The following is a 23,740-nucleotide window of genomic DNA, read 5'->3' on the forward strand; positions in this document are numbered from 1 at the left end:
GCCTCCAGACCGTGACATCGATTGACCTGCAAGAATATCTATCAGGTTCCGTTAACTTTTCTTGTCATTATTTGTAATATCAGTACAAAAAGGTATTTTAGTAGAAAGTGCTGCTATAAAAATGGGCCAAATCAAATGTTTTGCAGAAGAAAAGGAAGTGCTCATCTCTGCGCCGTTTTTTTTTTTTTTCACTTCCATTTGGTTTTGTATTTTGACAAAAAAGGAAGTCCCCAGCCTTATCAAAACATCGGGCTTGCTGCAGACTGCAATTCCTTCTTGGAATTTTGCAGCAAATTTGCTACTATATTGATGGGAATAAGCAAAAATAATTTTCTTCACGCATACTCCTGCAATTCATTGCCGCAAACGTTGGCTGCAAACTTTAAATTTTCCTTCGGGCCGCCACAAGCTTCTATACCTACATACAATCATGCTTAAGCAGTCCCGGAACTAGGTGCGATTTTTACTGTGTTAGAAACTTTTTATCATGGTAGGTGTGAAGCTTTGGAGCAACTGCTATCGACGTAATTATTGTACTAATAGGTCAATGAGTCGCATGATGAAGAAATCTCACACAACGGGTGCCACCTGGTGATGAATCTCTGATATGTTTAAACCTGTTTATGACACAATTGTGCTTAATGTCAAATTTGGTAGTTGGGTATCAGATTGATCGCAGAGGGTCCTTTTTTTTTGGGGGGGGGGGAAATAATATCATCAATTGACAAATCACAGTAAACAAAAACTTATGCATATCTTATTCTGATAATGCCTGGTCCATATAATAACATCGTTTTACAAAGGACAGAGAATAAAAATCCACATTCACGAGTCACAAGAATGTGATGTTTAAAGAATCCACTAACTAAAAAGGTTCCACGCATAACGGGAAATAAAAAGTGGCTTTCACGGGTAACAAAAAAAAATAATAATAAGCCAATGGGACCCTGTACTCAATAGGCCACGTGCCATTCCTCTTAACTTTCTTTCCCTTACTCCAGGGGAAATGATATCCAAAACAGACAAAAGCAAAAAAATTGTTGCATTCCAGTCTCCTACATTCTGTAGCCACCTGATAGGTTCACCTTCGCCTGCAAAGGGGTCGCGACATGTCGAGATTGTGGTAGGTGTGATTTAATTTCTTACACTTTGTGGCAGTTTTTCCCCTGTCTATCGCTAGAATTTCTGAATTTCTGAATATCTGAAACTTCTGCCCTTCAATAATAACATACAGTCTATATAACACTATGCAGAATTACGTATAGTATATCACTCCATCACAATATTCCATAATGTAATTAGAGCTTACATGTATAATTACCATTACAGGTCATTGTTATTATCAAGATTTTGGGAAACCTGACACGTCCCCAGGACAGCCTACCTCCCCCCTTGTGGAAATCCCACATTCAGGTACTAGCACCTATACAGTTTCGTACAGAATCGTGTGCCTTAGTATATCACAAAGCCTTTAGAATTTTTAGCATCCAGGACATGTATTACACTAAATGAAACTCAAATCCAGTTGGTCTTGCTAAGAAGTTTTATTCTCATTTTGCGGTAAAGGCAAAGGAATAAATGGCCTTATTATAGTGTCCAAGATTTAACAAAGAAAGGAAGTTATCGTCATCGGAAGTAGTTTCTGATCATTGCTTCGTGTCTTTGCTCACTGTTAAAAATCTGAAATGGTAAAAACATATTTCAATGAGCTATCGTGTAAAATGAGAAGGAGGGGGAGTTGTTCAGAAAAGACTATTGTTCTATTGTGTGTTTAAAATAATGTTTCACTTAAAGTAAAATTTATTCTTAAAATATCATTAATAATTACCTCCGACTGGAAGATTTTGCTCCTTGAGTTCCTTTCGAAGATCCTGTTCTCGTTCCAGAAAAAACTGAAAGAAAATGTGAAATACTTATTGGAGGTTCAGGATTATTAAATTTTGTTTGTTTTTAGCTCTCTTTTCTATGGTAAAAACATATTTCAATGAGCTATCGTGTAAAATGAGAAGGAGGGGGAGTTGTTCAGAAAAGACTATTGTTCTATTGTGTGTTTAAAATAATGTTTCACTTAAAGTAAAATTTATTCTTAATTACCTCCGACTGGAAGATTTTGCTCCTTGAGTTCCTTTCGAAGATCCTTATCGTCATCGGAAGTAGTTTCTGATCATTGCTTCGTGTCTTTGCTCACTGTTAAAAATCTGAAATGGTAAAAACATATTTCAATGAGCTATCGTGTAAAATGAGAAGGAGGGGGAGTTGTTCAGAAAAGACTATTGTTCTATTGTGTGTTTAAAATAATGTTTCACTTAAAGTAAAATTTATTCTTAAAATATCATTAATAATTACCTCCGACTGGAAGATTTTGCTCCTTGAGTTCCTTTCGAAGATCCTGTTCTCGTTCCAGAAAAAACTGAAAGAAAATGTGAAATACTTATTGGAGGTTCAGGATTATTAAATTTTGTTTGTTTTTAGCTCTCTTTTCTATGTCGAATAATGTTAGCGGTAAGTAAACTAGCCACCTTGCCTTAAAATAAAAATGCCGATATCTTGGTAATCCACATTTTAAATGAGTAGTAACGGTTTACAAAATGTGCCGAGGACACGTTATAACATAAATTTATGGACTTTAGAATTTATAGTTTTAGATTTTATAGCGTAAGTGTACTAGTAATGTATTTGATGCAATTACATATTGCATTGTTATACCAGCAGGCTTTATTTTGTCGAGCAAAACATTATTTGACAATGGATGGAACGATCTTAAGCTGATGAATAAAGCGTTATTTGACAACGTGAGCTGTGTACATTTTGGGATCTTTGGGCGAAATAATTTGCAGGCTTTGATCAAGTGCTTATTGGAATGTTACTCCGTTTATTCGTCAGAACTTTCCTGTTGGATTGATTGTGAGGATAGATTGTCTGGGCATTATACATGTAATTAATTTTTCTGCCGATAGATGTCAAAAGTGGTAAATATGGTATGATTTGCAAGTTTAATCTTTAAAACAATAACCTGCCTTATCCTCTAAGATTTCATTTTATAATGACTTTAGGTATTCCCGGCCTCAGGCAATGAACCCACCTCTGGTCCAAATAAAGACAGGTAATATACTATATATTATCGCCAAGGGACATCCAGTATAAATCCGTAAGAGCGTCACGATCCATATGCCAATTTTTAATCTCTGAAGTTAAATCTTGTGATATTTGTCATCACAGGTGATATTTGTCAGTCCTCGATCATCTCCATTCCGAAAATGGCTAAGAAATAAGCCCTTAAACTATAGATCGTTATTTTGTCAACGGCTTGTTTGGTTATAAGGAAAGAAATTCGTTTAATCTACAGAGAAGGTTATCTCTAAGACTTATACTCAGTATTTAACTTAAAGGGATAATTACTCTTCGTATGAGATCTATATTTCACAATAAAAACATTGTGAATAACTCATAGAAATATAATATATTCTGTTTTACCACAAAAATGGCAGTTATAGCTTTTTTGTCTGATATCTGAGCTTGTCTTTAGACCACGTGACCTCCATTGATGGCTATACTCCAAACTTTTTAGAAAAAAAAACAGGGACTAACTTTGAATGTAAAAATGGATTCATTAACCATTGGTAAGTATGGGGAACTTGTTGTTTACTCCAGGAAAATTCATTTTTTGGCCGAAACGAAGAGTTATTATCCCTTTAAAAATAAACATAATATTATAAATGTATACTTACATCCGCACAAAGCAAGATACAGTCCTTCATTAGGAGGACTCCAGTCACTGAAACGAAATTAATATATGAATATATTAGCATATATGTAAATAGGTTAAATGAGCACGCATACAAAACATTAGCTATTTGATTATCCATGAACTTGTGTGATTTCTAAAACTAAACTAACAAAATGATGACAATATATGTACCGTGTACAAGCATCACTATCAATTTTAACCCTAATATTGGCCTATAGAAACTCTAAGATCGAAGGTGTAGACTTATTTTATCGCAAGAAATATGACTTAAATCTCAGCTCAATACTCAAATTAAGTTTCCTTCTATGAATTTATCTTCAGCTGAAGTAAACTAAATGTTTGGACTTCTGGTCAATACATGTATATTAATTTGCTTGAAGTCATCGAAGTATTAACCAATCAATTATTAACCAATCCATAACGTTTAACTGCTTGACAAACAAGAAATAGACGTCATATTTTTCATTATTGCGCCACAATTGCCATATTATGGATTATGCACGACGCTTAAAGGTCTATGTTAATGCCAAAAGAAGGCAAACAGAATCATCACAATTTGATTTCGAACAGGTAAAATTTGTGAATACATCGTCAGGTATAAGATTAAACATACTCAAAGGCGATTGAACATATACAAAACCCATTTGGCGGTAAACAATGGGAAACGGGAGAGTTTGATTATTATTTTGCAGTTTTGATTTCGTTTAGTTTAGACTTGGTCTCTTTTGACCAACATTGGCACCGGGAACAACACGGCTGGGCCAATAAATCGAAGCATATTAGTGGAGGCCTCTTATATATATATATATATATATATATATATATATATATATATATATATATATATATATATATATATATTTTTTTTTTTTTTTTTTTAAGGCATTTTAATTATCTTACCTAGCAAACTGTTCGATTAGGATTGATTCTTTATCTTACTGCGCTGAAATTTAGTTCAAATGGAAAAAATATGAATTGGTGAAAGGTTATTGACATGGTGCAGTGATAACATCTTTTTTCCTGGTCACGTGGACACTTACTTGAATCATGATATTGCTCGAGGAAGTCATCATCCATAGTCAAAAATCCATCCTGATTCGTATCCACCCATCCAAATATTGCACGAATCCAATTTTCGTGCAGTATTTCACTCCTCTCGGACCAGCTTCGTACAAATTCGTCAATTGTTGTATTCCCGTCCCCTGAAAGCACGGACCAAGAAGAGAGATTATATATCGGTCGAGCTCAGCCTCACCGGCTCACTGGTTGGAAACTACAGACCAGACCAATATATTTTTCAAAAGAAAAAAAAGGACAGAGAATGAACTTAAGTGAAATTCAAAGCGTGCTAATAGGAAATGATGCATAAAACACAACCACGCCCTCAAACTATCTATGTTAACAAGTCCAATACCAATATTAACGCTGGACATACGCACAGCCACTAAAAACACAAGCAATTAAAAGTTGCATTTACAAGATTGCTTCTTCTTGACAACATTGGGATAGCAAATAACAAACGAGCAAATTATTATCATAATAATAAGTGATTATGGGAAGGGGCATGCACTATCTAAGTGAGTGATGCCAGTAATAAAAATATCGGCTTATGCATTTTTATTATTATTATGCCACTATAGCTCCACAGGCTACTAGAATTTTTGTCAATGTCATTTTATTTATTTATTTTTTAACTTAAACAGTGTTTTTGGTGCAAAGTGTACAAACCTAAATGCTTAAAACAGTACTACTCATGTATCATATCGCAAAGTCATTTTGACAAGATTCGGCAGTTAAAAAGCAACTTCAATAGATTATGTTGGTTAAGCGATTTTCATTACAACGCAGTTGTTTGTATTATTTTTATGTATTAACACAATGCATTTGGGCAGCTGCTTACCGTTCACGTCAGTGGAGTCGATCAGCTCCTGTGTTTCATCTAAGATGCCGTTCTCGTTTGTGTCATATTCTATGCACAACCACTTTCCAACTGCCATAGCAGCCAGTTGAATGCCTCGTTCCGGTAACTTTTTGATCTTGCTATCAATATTATAATGAAAGAACGTTAATACTTGAATAGTTGTTTAAATCTAGAATCTAAATCATTCTTAATATATTTTGGGTTCTATACAGTATATTTTTGTAATTGTGTTCTTATGTGTTTGTTTTTATGTAGTCTACTGAACATTTTAAATGGATTTTAGACTTAAAATAAATTAATTATCAAATAAAAAATAAAATATTAAAAATCGTTCCTAAATTCCAAAAACAATCCAAGAATTTTTAGTAATTGGAATTTTATGTTACTCATTATTTCTTGTCTCATGTTGTGATGGCTAAAAACTGAGAAATTCTCTTTAAGGTTGGGCACATTTGTTCCTTCTTCTGTATTACAAATTATGTGCATATTGTATAATTTTAATAACAATACAATAATAAGGGCTCATTATTCTCTCTGGCAATAAACACAGCATTCACGAAATATATATACAAAAGTAATTGGCAATGCAAAATAAACAAAATAAATAAAATTAATATAAATCTTTTTCATCTTCAGGTGCCACCTATAAATGCAGTGTTTGACCAGCGTTGATATTTTGCCAAAGGTTTCTGTTTTTCGCTGTTGACCAAAGGTGTCTTTTTCAGAATTTTCAGAATTTTCAAGGAAGGTCTTTTGTTGTCTGCTTCGGCCAGGTACTCCACCACTAAGGCTAAAATTCTCCTATCCCTCTTCTGATTGAATGGCTCAAAAACTTTAATTAATTGTCGGTGTAAGAAGGGATTGAGGAGCTGTCTTTTTTGGTCGACCTGTTGGAGGACCTCTCGTTGTTAACACGATCAGTGTAGGAGATGCGGCGCATGCGCCGGTAGAACCACATTTAAGCTGCTTAGATGATGCATCGAGTTTCGGCTCTCAAAGTCCAAGACCCGCGACCATACGAAGGTGATGACCCGGCGTAGGTTTGAGAAAGCGGGTATAAATAAAAATTAGGTCAGGTTAAATTATCATATTTTTAAATCATTATTAAAATAACTGATGTTTTCTTTGAACTACATTTATGAAGCTGGAGGACAGCATAGTAGCTGCCAAGGCTATATCCAATGTCTTTCCTCTCTTTGTGTTCTGAGATAACTACATAAAACCCTGAAAGTTGATAAGTGTTCACTGTATCAGTCAAGTGCGAAGCAAATGTAATCACTCATATGACACTCATGAGACCACACTTATATCACACCGTAACCAGACTCAGATAGGAGAGGGACCTGTAAAATTGCTCTCTTGCTATGACTCTACAGACTGTGCAATTGAGTCAGTGCTTGCGTTTGTTTTAATTTTATGAATTTATGGAAATTGTTGTTGTAAATTTTATTTTGTATTTGTGATGTATCTTGTGTTTTTTTAGTGGCCGGCTAATCGGCTAATCGGATAATAGTCTATTCAACAATACAGCAACTTTTAAAATAAAGAAACTGAAAACTAAAAGCCCAATTCAAATAGAGTTTTACCTATCCCGACACACTTTGAGAAGAACATTTTCAACAGAATAAAGTTCATGAATTGACACGGCCGATTGGAACTAGTTTAGGCAGTATCATATAAAAGTGTTTCTATATCGTTAACTCTTCCATTTCAGAAAAAGATAACTGCCAAGATCCTTGATGTACGTTCCGTTGATACTTTCATTTGTTAAAAGATTGCCCAATCTTAAGGTGAGCAAGTTAATCTTATTCATCTCAGATTAAGCATTCTCCTGCATTATCCTTGGTAGTACGTGAATGCTAAATAAATTATCTTAGCTTTATCCATTTTACTTTATGAGGAAATATTATTTGGTTTAACTTTTCTCGAAAAAAAGGACATAATTTTGATACACAACTACATGGGTGGGGCTTTATACCAAAACTTGTTATCTATTGTTTCTTTTTTTCTTGTAATCTGTATTCTAGGAACACGTCATCAAGTCTGATACCAGTATGCTGTCGACAACTTCAAATTTCGTCAAGGTGTGGGACATTTGTTTTCACTGTTGTATTACACTTTTGGTGCATATTGCGTATGAAATCGACAGAACTCCACATTTTGTTGTCTGGGACCACTTTTCATTCTCTTACATATATTGCTATTATCCGAATGCAATAGCACAGCCTTTCAAAATAGTGGAATTGCTGTTTCTGTTCAAACATTGTGATAAAATGCGAAGGTTTTTAAAACTTAGTGATTAGTGTAAGTACAGGAATTATGAAGTATTTTGAATTTGGGATGGAGATTGATTAGCATTTGGTCTTGCGTTAATTTTGCTATTGTATCATGAGTAAAGGTGAATATCACGTAGTTGAAAAAATTATGGAATTCGCACTGTAAATGTTTATCGACCATACGTCTCATATAAAAAAAGCCTTTATATTAAGTTTTGTGGATGAATCTATAGACAGGCCGTTTTGTCTGCCACTTTGAACGGTGCAGGATATTTGTTTTCACTGCCAATTTACCGACCTGAATATTTGTTGTAGACATAAATAGTTGTCAGATTTGTGATCATCAGGAAGCTTCGCCTTGGAAACACCTGTTAATTAATGTGTTTTACATTTACCCAACCTTATTATGAGTAAAACATTGTGTTCACAATTGTTTTAAAAACTACAAAGTTCATGAATTGACACAGTCTATTGGAACGTGTTTACGCAGTATCATAGAAAAGTGTTTCTATATCGTTTACTCCCCCATTTCAGTAAAAGATAACTGAAAAGATCCTTGATGCACATTCTGTTGATACTTCCATTTGTTAAGTCTAGTCTAGTCTATGGGTGAGCAATTTAATCTTATTCATCTTAGATTAAGCAAACTCATGTATTAACCTTGGTATTACCTGTGTGCTTAGGTAAATTATCTTAGCTTTATCCATTTTACTTTATGGAGAAATATTATTTGGTTTAACTTTTCTCGAAAAAAAGGACAAATAATTTTGATACACAACTACATGGGTGGGGCTTTATACCAAAACTTGTTATCTTTTGTTTCTTTTTTTCTTGTAATCTGTATTCTAGGAACACGCAATCAAGTCTGATACCAGTATGCTGGCGACAACTTCAAATTTCGTCAAGGTGTGGGACATTTGTTTTCACTGTTGTATTATACTTTTGGTGCATATTGCGTATGAAATCGACAGAACTCCACATTTTGTTGTCTGGGAGCACTTTTCATTCTTTACACATATTGCTATTATCTCAATGCAATATCACAGCCTTTCAAAATAGTGGAATTGCTGTTCCTGCTCAAACAATGTAGTAAAACTGCGTGGTTTCGTCTATTTTTTCACTTTCTTAAAACCAAGTGATTAACAGTAAGTACGGGAATAATAAAGTATTTATTAATTTGGGATGAGGCTTGGCTAGTATTTGCTCCTGCGTTAATTTTATTTAATAACGAGTGAAGTTGAATATAACATACTTACAAATAAAAAAGGAATGGAATACGCATTGCAAATGTTAATCGATCATACATCTCATATATCATCATAGTCAACTAGAATCTGAGATTCTTTCGAAAAATTATTGGTTTTAATTTTAAAAAGATGCAGGGAAAATTCCATTTTCGGTGTGTGGATGATAATAAAGAGTAACAATATCCTTAACCCAACAATTACGCAATTACTTTATAATATATTATAAATTAAGGTATGATGAATCACTGCTGTATGATGTATAAAACAACATAATACATATGGTACTATTTAATCAAACTTGTTAAACATTGAGCATTTAAGACATTATCATCAACATCGTACTTCATTGATTTACAGTGTTGTTTGACTATGAAACGGGTCTTATCAAACTCTTCAGAAATTAATACATATTTACAAAACCTGTTATTATTCATGGAGGATGTGGGCTAAAACAAAATTAGCTTTTAGGCTGAAAATTAGTTAACAAGAAAAATAAAATTAGTGTCAATTATGAACCTATCCTACCCAAAATAAACAATTCATTATGCCTGTAGATGATCAGAGATTGAGGGATGAATGTCACTTGAAGCGCAGAGATGACTAAAAGGACTCTTCATTTTTTACAAATTTGATCTCAAATAAATACATTGTACTGTGTGATTATTTATTTTCTCGTCTGATTCAGGTTAGGCATATATAAAGTAGATTAAGTTTCAGGGTAAATGGATTTTTGTTGTATAACTGAAGAGCAGATTAAGTATCCACCTTTTACTTTTTAAATACCTTGACAGCATCAACTGTTACCATTAGTAAATGTTATAAATACATGTGTAAGACTTACCTGTTCCCTTCTCCGCACAGCACACCAACACATGCAGCTAAAACGATTAGTGCTAACTTCATTTTGTTTGTTTTCTTCACAAAGTGCAGTAAACAAATGGATAACCCAGACAGCAAGTCAGGTATATGTATAAACTGATGAGGGTATGCGACACGCGTATGTGACGTAACTATATAAAAGGCAGCCAATGAAAATAGACCTACAAGGGTACAAATCACGTGTTACACCCACCCTGAGTTTCAGAGATTACTAGAGACGCGCATCTACCATTACCATGTCTAAATGGACATATTGATAATGGGGGGGGGGGGGGGGGTCTGTGGATCTCTGAAACACAGGGTACCTGCAACGTAACCGTAATTGACATGGTTGACATGCAGGTCTGGGATTCGATACAGACGACATGCAGCTCATGCATAACATGAACCAGTTTCCCGACACTTTGTTTTTTTATATAGTTTTCATTACAAAACAAAAAGTCACAATAATACAGTTTTTTTTTTTTTTTTACTTATAAAACAGGCGTTTCTCAGAATTATCCCCGTGTAAAATTTGCATAACCTTGAAAAATTGATTCCAATGCTTAATCTTGCGTCCTTAAATCCTTTCGTTGAAATAATAAAGTTATATCTCAATTATGCATGGCAAGGTTGAGTATATTGTATACAAGGTTGAGAATATTGTTCCGAAAACAAACATTAGCAATTATTGTTAACGTGGAAAACAAATATTCCACAAAATCTGACACTTTCGTTGTCTTCAGCCTTTCGTATTTCTTTGTTAATAACCACTGCTTATATAAGAAGTCAATGGTGTCCACTTTTTCATTTAAGATTTGCTTTTCCTGCTCAAAACGCTGCAGTGAAAATGGAAGTTTTCTAAAGACTTTGTTTACACCAAGTGGAAAACAAGATGCAAACAAAAATCTGTAAAGGTTATTTATGAATTCCTAGTGTCCGTAAGATGGTGGTTGGCGAGGAATAGAAATTTAATGAAGACGCAAGATATATCATGACATTTTCCCCTTCAAAATGTTGAATTAAACCAATTAAACTTGGCTGTATATTTCAGTCCATATATTGGATATTCTGGCTAAAATACTGAAGATGGTTTTACAGTGACTCTATATCAACATAGTTCCAAACGTAATGAGAACATTAAATCTTCTACTGGATCTTACGGACATCTCGACGTTTCAACCTTTTCATCAGGTCTTCTTCAGGTGAACTGATTTTGAATTGTCACCGTGGTGTCGTGTGGTGACATTCTGCGCGGGATGTCTCCAAGACCCCGGTCCAACAAATGTAGTTGGTAACTTGGGCCACCGTTACTTGAACAACCTACCCTCAACAAACACGAGTTAAGATTCATGGTTTAATCGATTTGATTAAAGTGGTTTGGGCTCTTTCAATGTCTTTGATGCATATAAACATGTGAAATGCAGGTGGTTAACAAGCTATAATGGAACACTGACAACAAAATATGGGTGGCTGTGGAGCTTAATACTTTTCCAGCAGCCTGTAGCTGACTTTTTGAAATGGTGACAGATTATTATTATTATTATTCAGTCGCACTTGAAAGACATATGTTGCATTTTCAGACCCCATTCCGTACCCATAAGGTATTGTCTGTGAAACTCGGAGTTGGAGTATTTTCAATATGTCTCAGTTTTTATAATCAAGTATTTTTTATAATCATAAATAGTGTCCATTGTCCACCCACTGACAGTTAAATCTGTTGGAGGACAGTATAAGTATCCCATGAATAGCTCGATGTACAGCCAGTATCTATCCTCTTTTTCCACCTTATTACTGCATTAACAGGCCACTAGCTAGCACTCCTCATCTCCATGATCCCCCCCACACACACACACACATACACACACGCACGTACACACACAAATTGTCAGCACAACATTAAAGGAAACAATGCCATCTGGCAGTCCATAACTCTGCTGATTGTTACAACATACTCGGTACTTTACCGATGCAACTAAGCAAAAATATATATTTGATTTAATGGAACTGCTAGATATTTTACTGACTGATTACGTCTATTTTTACCCACACCTGCCCCCTTTTTGTTGTATCAAAACTGGGTTATTTTACTTTTATAGCAAATTTGCTACTATATTGATGGAAATAAGCAAAAATAGTTTTCTTCACGCATACATGTGTACACCTGCAACTCGTTGCCGCAAACGTTTGCTGCAAACTTTTAATTTTCCTTCGGGCCGCCACAAGCTTCCATACCTACATACAATCATTCTCAAGCAGTCCCGGAACTAGGTTCTAGATTCCGGTATTGCCAGCTCGATCTTCATTTCATATATAACCCATATCGCAATACCAGTGAAAGTGACTCCAAGGTATATTAAATATTAAACAAACTAACTTCCACGTCTCTCTTACACTCAGGGTAGCAGTCCCGGAACTAGGTGCGATTTCCAGTGTGTTAGAAAAATTTTATTATGGTAGGTGTGATGCTTTGGAGCAACTGATAGAGACGTAATTATTGTACTTATAGTTCGATGTGTCGCATGATGAAGAACAACGGGTGTCACCTATTGATGAATCGCTAACATGTTTAAACCTATTTATGACGCAATTGTGCTTAATGTCAAATTTGGCAGTTGGGTATCAGATGGATCGCAGAGGGTCCTTTTTTGGGGGGGGGGGATCACTGTGCACTGGGAATAATATCATAATTGACAAATCACAGTAAACAAAACTTTATTCATATCAAACAGATAATGCCTTTTCCAAATAATGACTTCGTTTTACAAATGGCAAAGAATAAAAATCCACACTCACGAGTCACTGGAATGTGATGTTTAAAGAATCAACTAACTAAAAAGGTTCCACGCATAACGGGAATTAAAAGGTGGCTTTCACGGGTAACAAATAATAATAATAATAATAATAATAATAATAAACCAATGGGACCCTATACTCAATAGGCCACGTGTTATTTCTCTTAACTTTCTTTCCCTTACTCCAGGGGAAATGATGTCCAAAACAGACAAAAGCAAAAAAATTGTTGCATTCCAGTCTCCTACATTCTGTAGCCACTGGATGTGTTCGCCTTCACCTACAAAAGGCTCGCGACATGTCGAGATTGTGGTAGCTGTGATTTAATTTCTTACACTTTGTGGTAGTTGTTCCTCTGTCTGTCGGTAGAATTTCTGAATTTCTGAGTTTCTAAAACTTTTGCCTTTCAATAATAACATACAGTCTATATATATGGCACCAAGCAGAATTACGTATAGAATATCACTCCATCTCAATATCCCATAATGTAATTAGGGCTTACATGTATAATTACCACTACAGGTCATTATTATTATCAAGATTTTGGGAAACCGGACATAGCCACACGAAAGCTTACCCTTCCCCTTGTGAAAAGTCCACACGTTAAGGTATTAGCACGTATATTGTTTATACAAAATCTTATGCCTTATCACAAAGCTTTTAGAATTTATCAGAATCCAGTATTACATTAAATGAAACTCAAACCAACGTTGGTCTTGCTAAGAAGTTTATTATTATTTAGCGGTTAAGGCAGAGGATAAAATGGCTTCATTATATTGTCCAAGATTTAACAAAGAAAGGAAGTTATCGTCATCGGAAGTAGTTTCTGATCACTGCTTTGTGTTTTTGTTCACAGCAAAAAATCTGAAATGGAAAAACATTTCAATGAGCTGTCATGTAAAATGAGAAGGAGGGGATTTGTTCAGCAAAGACTATTGTTCTATTGTGTGTTTAAAATAATGTTTCACTTAAAGTAAAATTTAATCTTAAAATATCGCTAATAATTACCACTGAATTGAAGAACACCCTTTTGTTCTTGCTCTTTGATTTCCTTTCGAAGGTTCTTTTCATATCTCAGAAAATGCTAAAAGAAAATGTGAAATACTTATTGGAGGTTCAGGATTATTATTTTTGGTTTGTTTGTTAACTCCCTTACCTATGTCGAATAATGTTAACGGTAAGTAAACTAGCCAACTTGCCTTGAAATTAAAAATGCCGCTATCTTGGTAGTCCACATTTTAAATGAGTAGTAAGGCTTATGTGCCGAGGACGCGTTAGAAATTTTTAGTTTTAGATTTTATAGCGTAAGTGTACTAGTAATGTATTTGATGCAATTACCTATTGCATTGTTATATCAGCAGGCTTTATTTTCTTGAGCAAAATATTATTTGACAATGAATCACAAAGATCCTTATGTTGTTGAATAAAGCATTATTTGACAACGCGAGCTGTGTACATTTTGGGATCTTTGGGTGAAATAATTTGCAGGCTTTGCTTTTTGGAATATGTTACTCTTTATTCGTCAGAACTTTCCTGTTGGTAGATTTTCTGTGCATTATAAATTTAATTAATTTTTCTGCCAATATATAGATGTCAATATATAATCCCACAAGTGGTAAATATGGTATGAGTTGCAAGTTTAATCTTTAAAACAATAACCTGCCTTATCCTCTAATATTTCATATTAAAGTATGACTTTTGCTATTCCCGGCCTCAGGCAACGAGCCCACCTCTGGTCCATATGTAGTAGTAGTAGTAGTAGTAGTAGTAGTAGTAGTTTATTTACCATGACATTCTTGTCATAGGTACGGTACAACAATTTACAGGATAATAATGTTAATCACAATAATATAAATAAATGAGAATGAAGATAATAAAGACAGACAATGTACGATATGTCATCACCACGGTACACCCATTTCAAACCCGTAAGAGCGTCACGATCAATAAACCAATTTTTAATCTCTTTAGTTAAAACTTGTAATATTTTGTCAGTCCTCATCTCCATTCCGAAAATGGCTAAGAAATAAGCCCTTAAACTATAGATCGTTATTTTGTCAACGGCTTGCTTAGTTAGAAGGAGAAAAAAGTCCTGAAATCTACAAAGTAATCTCTAAGCCTTATACTCAGTATTTAACTTAAAGATAAACATAATTTTATAAACATATACTTACATCCGCACAAAGCATGATACAGTCCTTTATTAGGAGGACTCCAGTGACTGAAACGAATTTAATATATGAATATTCTAGCATATATATATATATGTGTGTGTGTGTGTGTGTGTGTGTGTGTGTGTGTGTGTGAAATAAACACGCATACAAAAACATGAGCTATTTGATTATCAATGAACTTGTATGATCTCTAAAACTGAACTAACAAAATAGCGATATATGTACAATATATGTACCGCAATATATGCATCACTATCGATTTTAAGCCCAAACATTGGCCTATAGAAACTCTAAGATCGAAGTTGTAGACTCATTTTATCGCAAGAAATATGGATTAAGTCTCAGCTCAATACTGAAATTAAGTTTGCTACTATATCTTAAGCCGAAGAAGACTATATATGTTAGGACTTCTGGTCAATCCATGTATATAAATTCGCTTGAAGTTATCGGAGTATATTAAATGAACTAATACAGAGGTTCAATTATTAACCAATCCATAACGTTTAACTCCTTGAAAAACAAGAAATAGACATGTCAGAATTGTCATTATTGCGTCGCAATTGCCACATTATGGATTATGCACGATGCTTGAAGCTTTATGTTGACGCTAAAACAAGGCAAACAGAATCATCACATGGCAATTTGATTTCGAAAAAGTCAAATTTGTGAATACAACGACAAGTATAAGATCAAACATGTTCAAAGACGATCGAGGAACGATTGAACATAAGCAAAATCCATTTGGTGGTAAATAATGGGAAGCGGGGATTTTGATTTTACTTCTCAGTTTTGAATTCGTTTAACTAAACTTGGATCTCTTCTGAACAACATTGCCACCAGAAACAACACGGCTGGGAGTCAATAAATCGTAGCATTTTAGTGATAGCAACTTGGATTTAATTACATATTTGAATGGCATTTTAATTATCTTACCTGGCAAAGTGTTTGTGCAGGATTGATTGTTATTCTAACCGCGATGAAATTTAGTTTCAAATGGAAAAAAATATGAATTGGTGAAAAGTATTTGACATGGTGATAACAACTTTTATCCTGGTCACGTGGACACGTACTTGGATCATGATGTTGCTCGAGGAAGCGATCTTCCATAGTCAAAAATCCATCCTGATTCGTATCGACCCATTCAAATATTGCCCGACTCCAATTTTCGTGCAGTTTTTCATTCATCTTGGACCAGCTTCGTGCAAATTCGTCACTTGTTGTTTGTCCGTCCCCTGAAACCACGGACCAAGAAGTGAGATTATATCGTTCGAGCTCAGCCTCACCGGCTCACTTGGTTGGAAACTACAGCCAAGGTAAATCTACTTTTCAAAAAAAAAAAAGAAAAATAAAGGCAAATAACTAACTTAAGTGAAATCCAAAGCGTGTTAATAGGAAATTATGCATAAAACACATCACACCCTCAAACATGATGATGGGAAGGGGCATGTACTATCAAATTAATTAATGCCAGTAATAAAAATACCGGTTTATGCGCATCCCTTAACACTTATCTCCAGTTTTATAATTGTGATGCCATCCCTTTAAGTGATGTTAAGATTGTGATGTTATCCCTTTAAGAAGCAACTTTAATAGAATGTGTTGGTTAATTGATCTTCCTTACAACGCGTTTGTTTGTATTATTTTCATGTATAAATACAACACATTTGAGCAGCTGCTTACCATTCTCGTCAGTGGAGTCGATCAGCTCCTGTGTTTCATCTAAGACGCCGTTCTTGTCTACGTCATAATCTATGCATAACCACTTTCCAATTGCCATAGCTGCCAGTTGAATGTCTCGATCCGGGAACTGTTTGGTATTGCTATAATAGTATAATGAAACAATTGTTTTTATCTAGAATCTAAATCATTCTTTATAATTTTCGGTTTCTGTACAGTACATTTGTAATTCAGTCTATTGAACATTTTAAATTGATTTTAGACTTAAATAAATATTTTTTCCCAAATTTTCAAAAACAATCCAAGCATTTTCTGTAATTGTAATTTTAAGTTATTCATTATTTTTTGCCTTATGTTTTGCTGGCTAAACACTGTGAAAGGCACTTTAAGGCGGGAAACATTTGTTCCTTCTTCTGTATTACAAATCATGTGCATATTGTATATCAAATCTACGAAACTTGTAATAACAATACAATAATAAGGGCTCATTATGCATTCACTATATATATAAGTAATTGACAATGAAAAATTAACGAAATGAATTAAATCTTCAGGTGCCATCGATGCGGTGTTTGACCAACGTTGATTATTATTATTATTATTATTATTAGTATTTTTTTTTTTTTTTTTTTTTTTTTTTTTTTTTTGTTGCTGTTGACCAAAGCTGCCTTTTTCGGAATTCAAAAACTGTCAAGAAAGGTCTTTCGTTGTTTGCCTCGGCCACTTATGCCAGGTAATCCACCACTAAGGCTAAGATTCTCGTATCCCTCTTTTCTGATTGAATGGCTCAAGAACTCCAGTTGTCGGTCTCTGAAGGTATTGAGGAGCTGTCTTTTTTTTGTCTACCCGTTGGAGGAACTCTTCATTGTCAACACGATCAGTGTAGTAGACGCGTTGCATGCACCGGTAGAACTGAATTTCGGTTGCTTAGATGTTGCATCGAGTTTTGGCTGTCATAGTCTAAGACCCGCGAGAAGGCGGATATACAGAACTTTTTATGTGCGTTGCATTGATACTTGCATCTAAAGACTTACATTTTAAATCTTTCTATTAATTGCTCTTAGATTTTTTATATATTTTAAAAAAGATTGATTTTATAGGTTAATTTTAAATGGTTTTCAATGATTGTTTTAGATTTAAATATTGTAGTCATTTTAATTATTTTAGTTATATTTTCCATTATTGTAAGGCGCTTGAGGTAGCATGTAAGGTGCCATATAATAAGCTTATTATAATATTATTATTCCGTCATTCTTTGCTAGTGGTTACAAAATGTTGAATTTGACCAAAAATTTTAAATGTTCTCTGGGAAGCTGTAATTTTGCGATGTGATAGCTACACCATCACAGTTTATCATTTCATAAAAAGGGAAACAGCAGATGCAATTGCTAAGTCACACAAGGGACTTGAACAGCTATTCCCACCAAATGCAAGACGCGTACACTGGGAGATATATTTGGCACAAACTATTGAGAGTCTAATGGAATGTTTTCAGTTTAAATCATAAGAGGGTGTTGTCTCAGTGCTTAAAAACTAGTTTTGAAGAATTCAATCCACATTTCATAATTAATAAAAATGGTGAATATGTGGGACACGGTAACGTTAGTGACACATTAACAAAATCTTTTCATAATAATGTAAAACGTAAAAATATTTTTGCTATTATCCAGACACACGTCAATCATGAGGGGAGTATTGCTCTCACATGCTTTTTAATTGGAATTGGCAAACACAGAAGAATAATGCACATATCTTGTTTACTGTAACTCTGTTACATGGGACACAAACTGAACAAAGTTGATCTAAAGAATGTTCCAGAGTGTAGTTTTTTTCTGAATTATTATTATTTTTTATTTGTTTAACACAATTAAGTTCAGTTAAATACAAAGTTTAACAAAATGAAGTTCAGTGTAACACAAAGTTCAGTATTATAACATTCTTTCTGACAACTGTGGTGATATCTGCTCTGTGCTCTATCAAGGCATCCATCCTTGGGATTCTGAAAAAAAAATCATACAAGGAATCTGTTTACTCTGATAACGAACAATGGGTAACTTAAGATTACAAATAGTTTATTGCTTATTCAAGCAAAGTGCCGTGCATTATGAGTGGCATACACCCATTATTGGAACACGTTTTCTTCACCCATTTTCGGTGCTTCATTGTGTCTCCGTAACGTTAGTGTTGCGAGCAACCCATTATTGCTGTTTTTACAGACGGTTAAATTTTAAACGCAGTGAATACAGTGTAGCATTTCAATTTAAGACAAAACTAAAAAATGTCATTCAATATCGATGATTGAGTATTCGAGTACAAGAGAACATGAATAAGGTGTCACCGCGTTACCATGTGACACAGACGAAAACGAAAGTTAAGTCACCCTGCTAATCGAATGGTAATAATCAATCAGTACACATATGTTAAAACAATTGAAGAAAAATAAAACGAAACTCAATATCTCTCACCTTCATACAGAGAAGCTAAACAGTCCCGTTGCTGTTTAATCGAGGAAATGACACCTGTCCCCTGCAACCGACCTCGACAGCGTCGCTGCGATACTTGCTATTAGAATGGGACACGTGCCAGTTTGAGTTGCCTTTCCAGTGTGCAAAAGAAGCCATTCGTGTGTGAGACGTCATCAGTTAGTTGGTATGGAAGCAGATAGATATCGATGTATAATTTTCACGCGGCATTTTAAAGTCGTCTGATAAAAATCGATCTCTTAAGTTTCAATGTAACTAACGCTACATGAGACACGATGAAGAAAAACCGACCTTGTTAAGCAAAAAGTTCTAAATTCTTAAGAAAACTAATATTAGCATGGACTTCGTGACGCAGACTACTTTAGACGCATCGAAGAGCTTTAATCCGGAAAGATAGGATTAGATGAAGTTTTCATTGGGCTAGGGCACGGCATATATACAGATTTGACATTTGATATGGAATATTTCAGTTTCGAAGGTATGCCTAGGTCAAAAAGTGGGCTTTTTTCAAAAAACTCCGATCTCATGTAAGATATGTGAGTGGAGAAGTGTGTAGCCAGGTGTGTCGCTACCAATTAACTGAATACCAGGTTTGTTGCGCGGCTGCATTATATAATATGCAGTGATTTAATTGGGTAATGCTCCTTTGGGCAGGTCAATGCTTGGATTTGGCAAAGCATGGTTCCGTCAAAAAAGTATCCATATGTCGGCGACTACTGCATCAAAGAATTTGAATTTTTGCATGCAAGTGGTCAGTTTTGCAGTGTGTAAAATTAGCTATGCAGTGCTTTACAAATTTGTTAATCTGTGGCAGAATGGCGCGAAAAGAGAGACATTGCCAGACAGATAATTGCGCCCAACGAAACGGTCCGCACAGTTTTATAGAGTAATGCCCAGACTGATGTACCTACACAGAGGCCACACCCAATGTATTGAAATCTTACCACCAGGGTACAGGACCCACTGTCTTTGGGGATATGCTGTTGCAACTAAACCAAAACCACCCAGTCCTTTCAGAATGAGGGGTAAATTGCTACCAAAACTCATTTTTCAAGGCCCTTAGGGAAAACCAAACTGGTTTTAGCAGGTTAGAATACCAGACGACCTCCGAGGAACCCACTCTGTACAGCAAAACATCGATGTATGTCTCTCTAATGAATTGGAGAGCTTGACCGGTTCTGGGTAGAACACTGAAACCTCGTGGCTTTCTCGTGGTCAGATTTCACCTGTACCGCTCAACTAGTCAAAACAGAGTTTACAGACATCCAAAAGAGGCCAACGGTGAAGCGTGTGACCAAGGTCACTAACAGCATCAGCATTTGGAGTGGATATCACATTGGTGCCAAAACACCAATTGTAGTCATCGACGAAAACCTGAACCAGATCGAATAAAGGAATAATCTGGGAACCACTTGACTATCATTTGATAGGGGGCACCTTAGGAACTATTTTAGGTTGCACGGTGAGATTGCCGGTTCACACAGAGCACTTTTAATAGCAGATTACTTACAGAACCAAGGGAATGAGCAGCTACCTTGGTCATCAAAATCGCCATATTTGTACCACATGGGCAATATGTAGGTAGGCCATTATTCGCCGATTCAATGGCCTACATGTCCTACAACAAAACTGGACCAAATTGGACTTATTTTGACCGATGCCTGAAATGTTATTCCAGATTGAAATCTAAAAACCTATCCCAAGGATTGCCTTGCCACTTGAGGGCGCTGGTAGCTGCCAGAAGAGGTCAGGCGTAATAGCGACCGTTACTGTGACTAGACACTGATATGAGGGTCCTTTGTGGAGAGTGTAACTCTTTTACAGACAATAATTTGGAAAATATGGAGATCTAAAATATCACTTTTATTGGTTGTCGTATGACATAGAATAGGCAATGTGTTTTTGTTTGCTTCTCTGGCGAATTCAATTAATGAACTGATGTCACAGTGACGTCAAAGAGTTAATTAAAAGTAATTAAAATACGATTTTAATCATTATTTTCATATATCAGTCATCAAAATAGGTAAAAACTGTTGAAAAAAGATTTGGAAATAAATATTCCATATTAAATATCAAGTCTGTACTTGCTTTACAGATGTCTTAAATGATGTTGTCACCCTTTGTCTAAAAACTCCTTATTTACTGCCTTACATACCTTCTTGTGAGTAATAGATAAATATTTAGTGTTCAGTGACTAAATTTATTAACATTTACACATATGTCATCTTACGGGTGACGTCATGATTGCAATTGGGGATAAACATGAATAATCCGTATCTCAATTTCTCTTTTACCTGATTACCCACGATCGCCGTTTTAACGCCAATTAATGGCACTATTTAGTACACAAAAACCCTACCAGCGATTTTCTTTAAAGTCTTAGCTAAGATTTCATCTTTGATAAAGCAAAATAATGCCTTTGTTTAATGAAAATCTGTAATTAGGGGCTCATAACTCCGTAACAAAAACTTATTTAAACCAAAAATGACGGCACACGATTGTAAAGCCCATTCATTCGAGGTCCACTTTGCCATTTTTTCAGGGATGAAATTACGCCCTATATCGTTTGCTATCTCACCTCAAAATAGAATGGTGTTAAATTAACGATTAAAGTTTTGAGTTACCTATGCTTATACAATGCAACGAGAAATATAAACGCCGATAGTTTATATTTTAAATGTTTGTTATTGTTTAAAATTAACGCAAAGATAGATGCATTATTGAATAATTAGATGCAGGAAAAATCCCATTTTCAGTGTGTGGATGATAATGAAGGGTAATAATATCCTTAACCCAACAATGACGCAATTACTTAATAATACATTATCAATAAAGTTCATAATTATTCACTGCTGTATGATGTATCAAACAACATGATACATATGCTACTATTTAATCAAACTTGCCTGTTAAACATAGAGCATTCAGTACATTATCAAAAACATCGTACTTTATTGCCTTGTAGTGTTGTTTGACTGTGAAACGGAACTTAACAAACTGTACAGAAATTAATATATATTTACAAAACCTGTTATTATGCATGGAGAATGTGGGCTAAAACAAAATTTGCCTTTAGGGGGATGGTCAGTAAACAAAATAAAATTAAAAGTCCCCATTATGAACCTATCCTACCCAAAATAAACACTCCATTATGCCTCCATGTAGATGATCAGAGATTTAGGGATGAATGTCACTTGAAGCGCAGAGACTCCTAAAAGGACTTTTTTGTACAAATTTGATCTCAAAAACATTTGATTATTAATTTTCTCATCTGATTAGTGTTAGGTATATAAAAAACAGACTAAGTTTCCGGGTAAATTGATTTTTGTTGTATAACTTGAAGAACATATTAAGAATCCACCTTTTACTTTTTATACCTTGACAGTTTTCCTTGACAGCATCAACTGTTACCATTAGTAAATGTTATAAATGCATGTTTAAGATTTACCTGTTCCCTTGTCTGCACAGCACACCAACACATGCAGCTAAAACGATAAGTGCTAACTTCATTTTCACAAAGTGCAGTAAACGCAAATGGGTAACCCAGACAGTGAGTCAGGTATATGTATAAACTGATGAGGGTATGCGACCCGCGTATGTTAAGTAACTGTATAATAGGTAACCAATGAAAATAGACCTACAGGGGTACAAATCAGGTGTTACACCCATTCTGAGTTTCAGAGATTACTAAAGACCCACATCTACCATTACCATGTCTAAATGGACATGTTGATAATGGGGGAGAGTTTTCTGTGGATATCTGAAACACAGGGTACCTGCAACGTAACCGTAATTGACATGGCTGACAGGCAGGTCTGGGATTCGAGACAGAAGAGATGCAGATCATGCATTACATGAACCAGTTTTCCTGACACTTTGTTTTACATAGTTATCATTACAAAACAAAAAGTCACAATAATACAGCTGTATTTTTTCCTCATATATGTAAAACAGAAGTTTCTCATATTTATCAAACGTAATGAGAAAATTTAATCTTCGACTGGTTTTTACCTTGAAACGGACATCACGCCGTTTCAACCTTATCATCGGTGTCACGTTTTCTGCGGGGTGTCTTCCAGATCCCCGGTCCCACAACTGAGGTAGTTGGTAACTTGGGCCACCGTACTTGAACAACCTACCATTAACAAACACTTGTTAAGCCACATGCTTCAAGCGATTGGATCAAAGCGCTTTGGACACATTAAATGCCTTTGATATATATAAACATGTGAAATGCAGGTGGTTTACAAGCTATAAGGGAACGCTGACAAAAATATACGGGTGGCTGTGGAGCTTAATACATTGCCAGCAGCTTATAGCTGACTTTTTGAAATGGTGACAGAATATTATATATATATATATATAACGAGATTCCAAGCTGTACAAGTGCTGCCACATCCTTCCGTTCTATTTGTCACTGGTTGGTCACTCATCTCTGTTATTTCAAGCCTGAGGATACGTAGCTCCCTCTTTCACGTTGTCCATACTCTTTCCCTTCGGCATGAATGAGTCCATAACTCTGCTGATTGTGACAACATGCTCTGTGCTTTACCGATGAAACTA

General features: G+C 35.1%; 2 protein-coding genes and 2 long non-coding RNA genes across 5 annotated transcripts; 1 reads left to right on the forward strand and 3 right to left on the reverse strand.

Moving 5' to 3' along the window:
* Nucleotides 1-1,525: 1,525 nt before the first annotated feature.
* LOC147762843 (uncharacterized) lies at nt 1,526-1,894 on the reverse strand. Its single transcript, XR_015333654.1, has 2 exons — nt 1,829-1,894; nt 1,526-1,680 (listed from the first exon to the last, which is right to left on the reverse strand). It is a non-coding gene; the product is annotated as an uncharacterized LOC147762843 (long non-coding RNA).
* A 237-nt stretch (nt 1,895-2,131) lies between these two features.
* On the reverse strand, nt 2,132-10,172 carry LOC147762844 (uncharacterized). Its single transcript, XM_087008913.1, has 6 exons — nt 10,034-10,172; nt 5,649-5,788; nt 4,789-4,950; nt 3,729-3,775; nt 2,347-2,410; nt 2,132-2,198 (listed from the first exon to the last, which is right to left on the reverse strand). Exons 1-6 carry the CDS (start codon nt 10,093-10,095, stop codon nt 2,191-2,193), a joined length of 483 nt encoding a protein of 160 aa, XP_086865039.1. The 5' UTR covers nt 10,096-10,172; the 3' UTR covers nt 2,132-2,190.
* LOC147762845 (uncharacterized) lies at nt 6,615-9,126 on the forward strand. Of its 2 annotated transcripts, none has more exons than XR_015333476.1 (3): nt 6,615-6,740; nt 7,384-7,459; nt 7,697-9,126. It is a non-coding gene; the product is annotated as an uncharacterized LOC147762845 (long non-coding RNA). The 2 variants fall into 2 exon arrangements; XR_015333477.1 differs by having other exon boundaries at nt 6,653-7,058.
* A 3,390-nt stretch (nt 10,173-13,562) lies between the features above and the next one.
* LOC106162545 (uncharacterized) lies at nt 13,563-22,743 on the reverse strand. Its single transcript, XM_087008914.1, has 6 exons — nt 22,626-22,743; nt 16,698-16,837; nt 16,088-16,249; nt 15,018-15,064; nt 13,852-13,927; nt 13,563-13,707 (listed from the first exon to the last, which is right to left on the reverse strand). Exons 1-6 carry the CDS (start codon nt 22,685-22,687, stop codon nt 13,694-13,696), a joined length of 501 nt encoding a protein of 166 aa, XP_086865040.1. The 5' UTR covers nt 22,688-22,743; the 3' UTR covers nt 13,563-13,693.
* Nucleotides 22,744-23,740: the final 997 nt, after the last annotated feature.

Source organism: Lingula anatina, chromosome 3, assembly GCF_051362555.1.
Source record: "Lingula anatina isolate TDL-2025a chromosome 3, LinAna3.0, whole genome shotgun sequence".
Lineage (NCBI taxonomy): Eukaryota > Metazoa > Brachiopoda > Lingulata > Lingulida > Lingulidae > Lingula > Lingula anatina.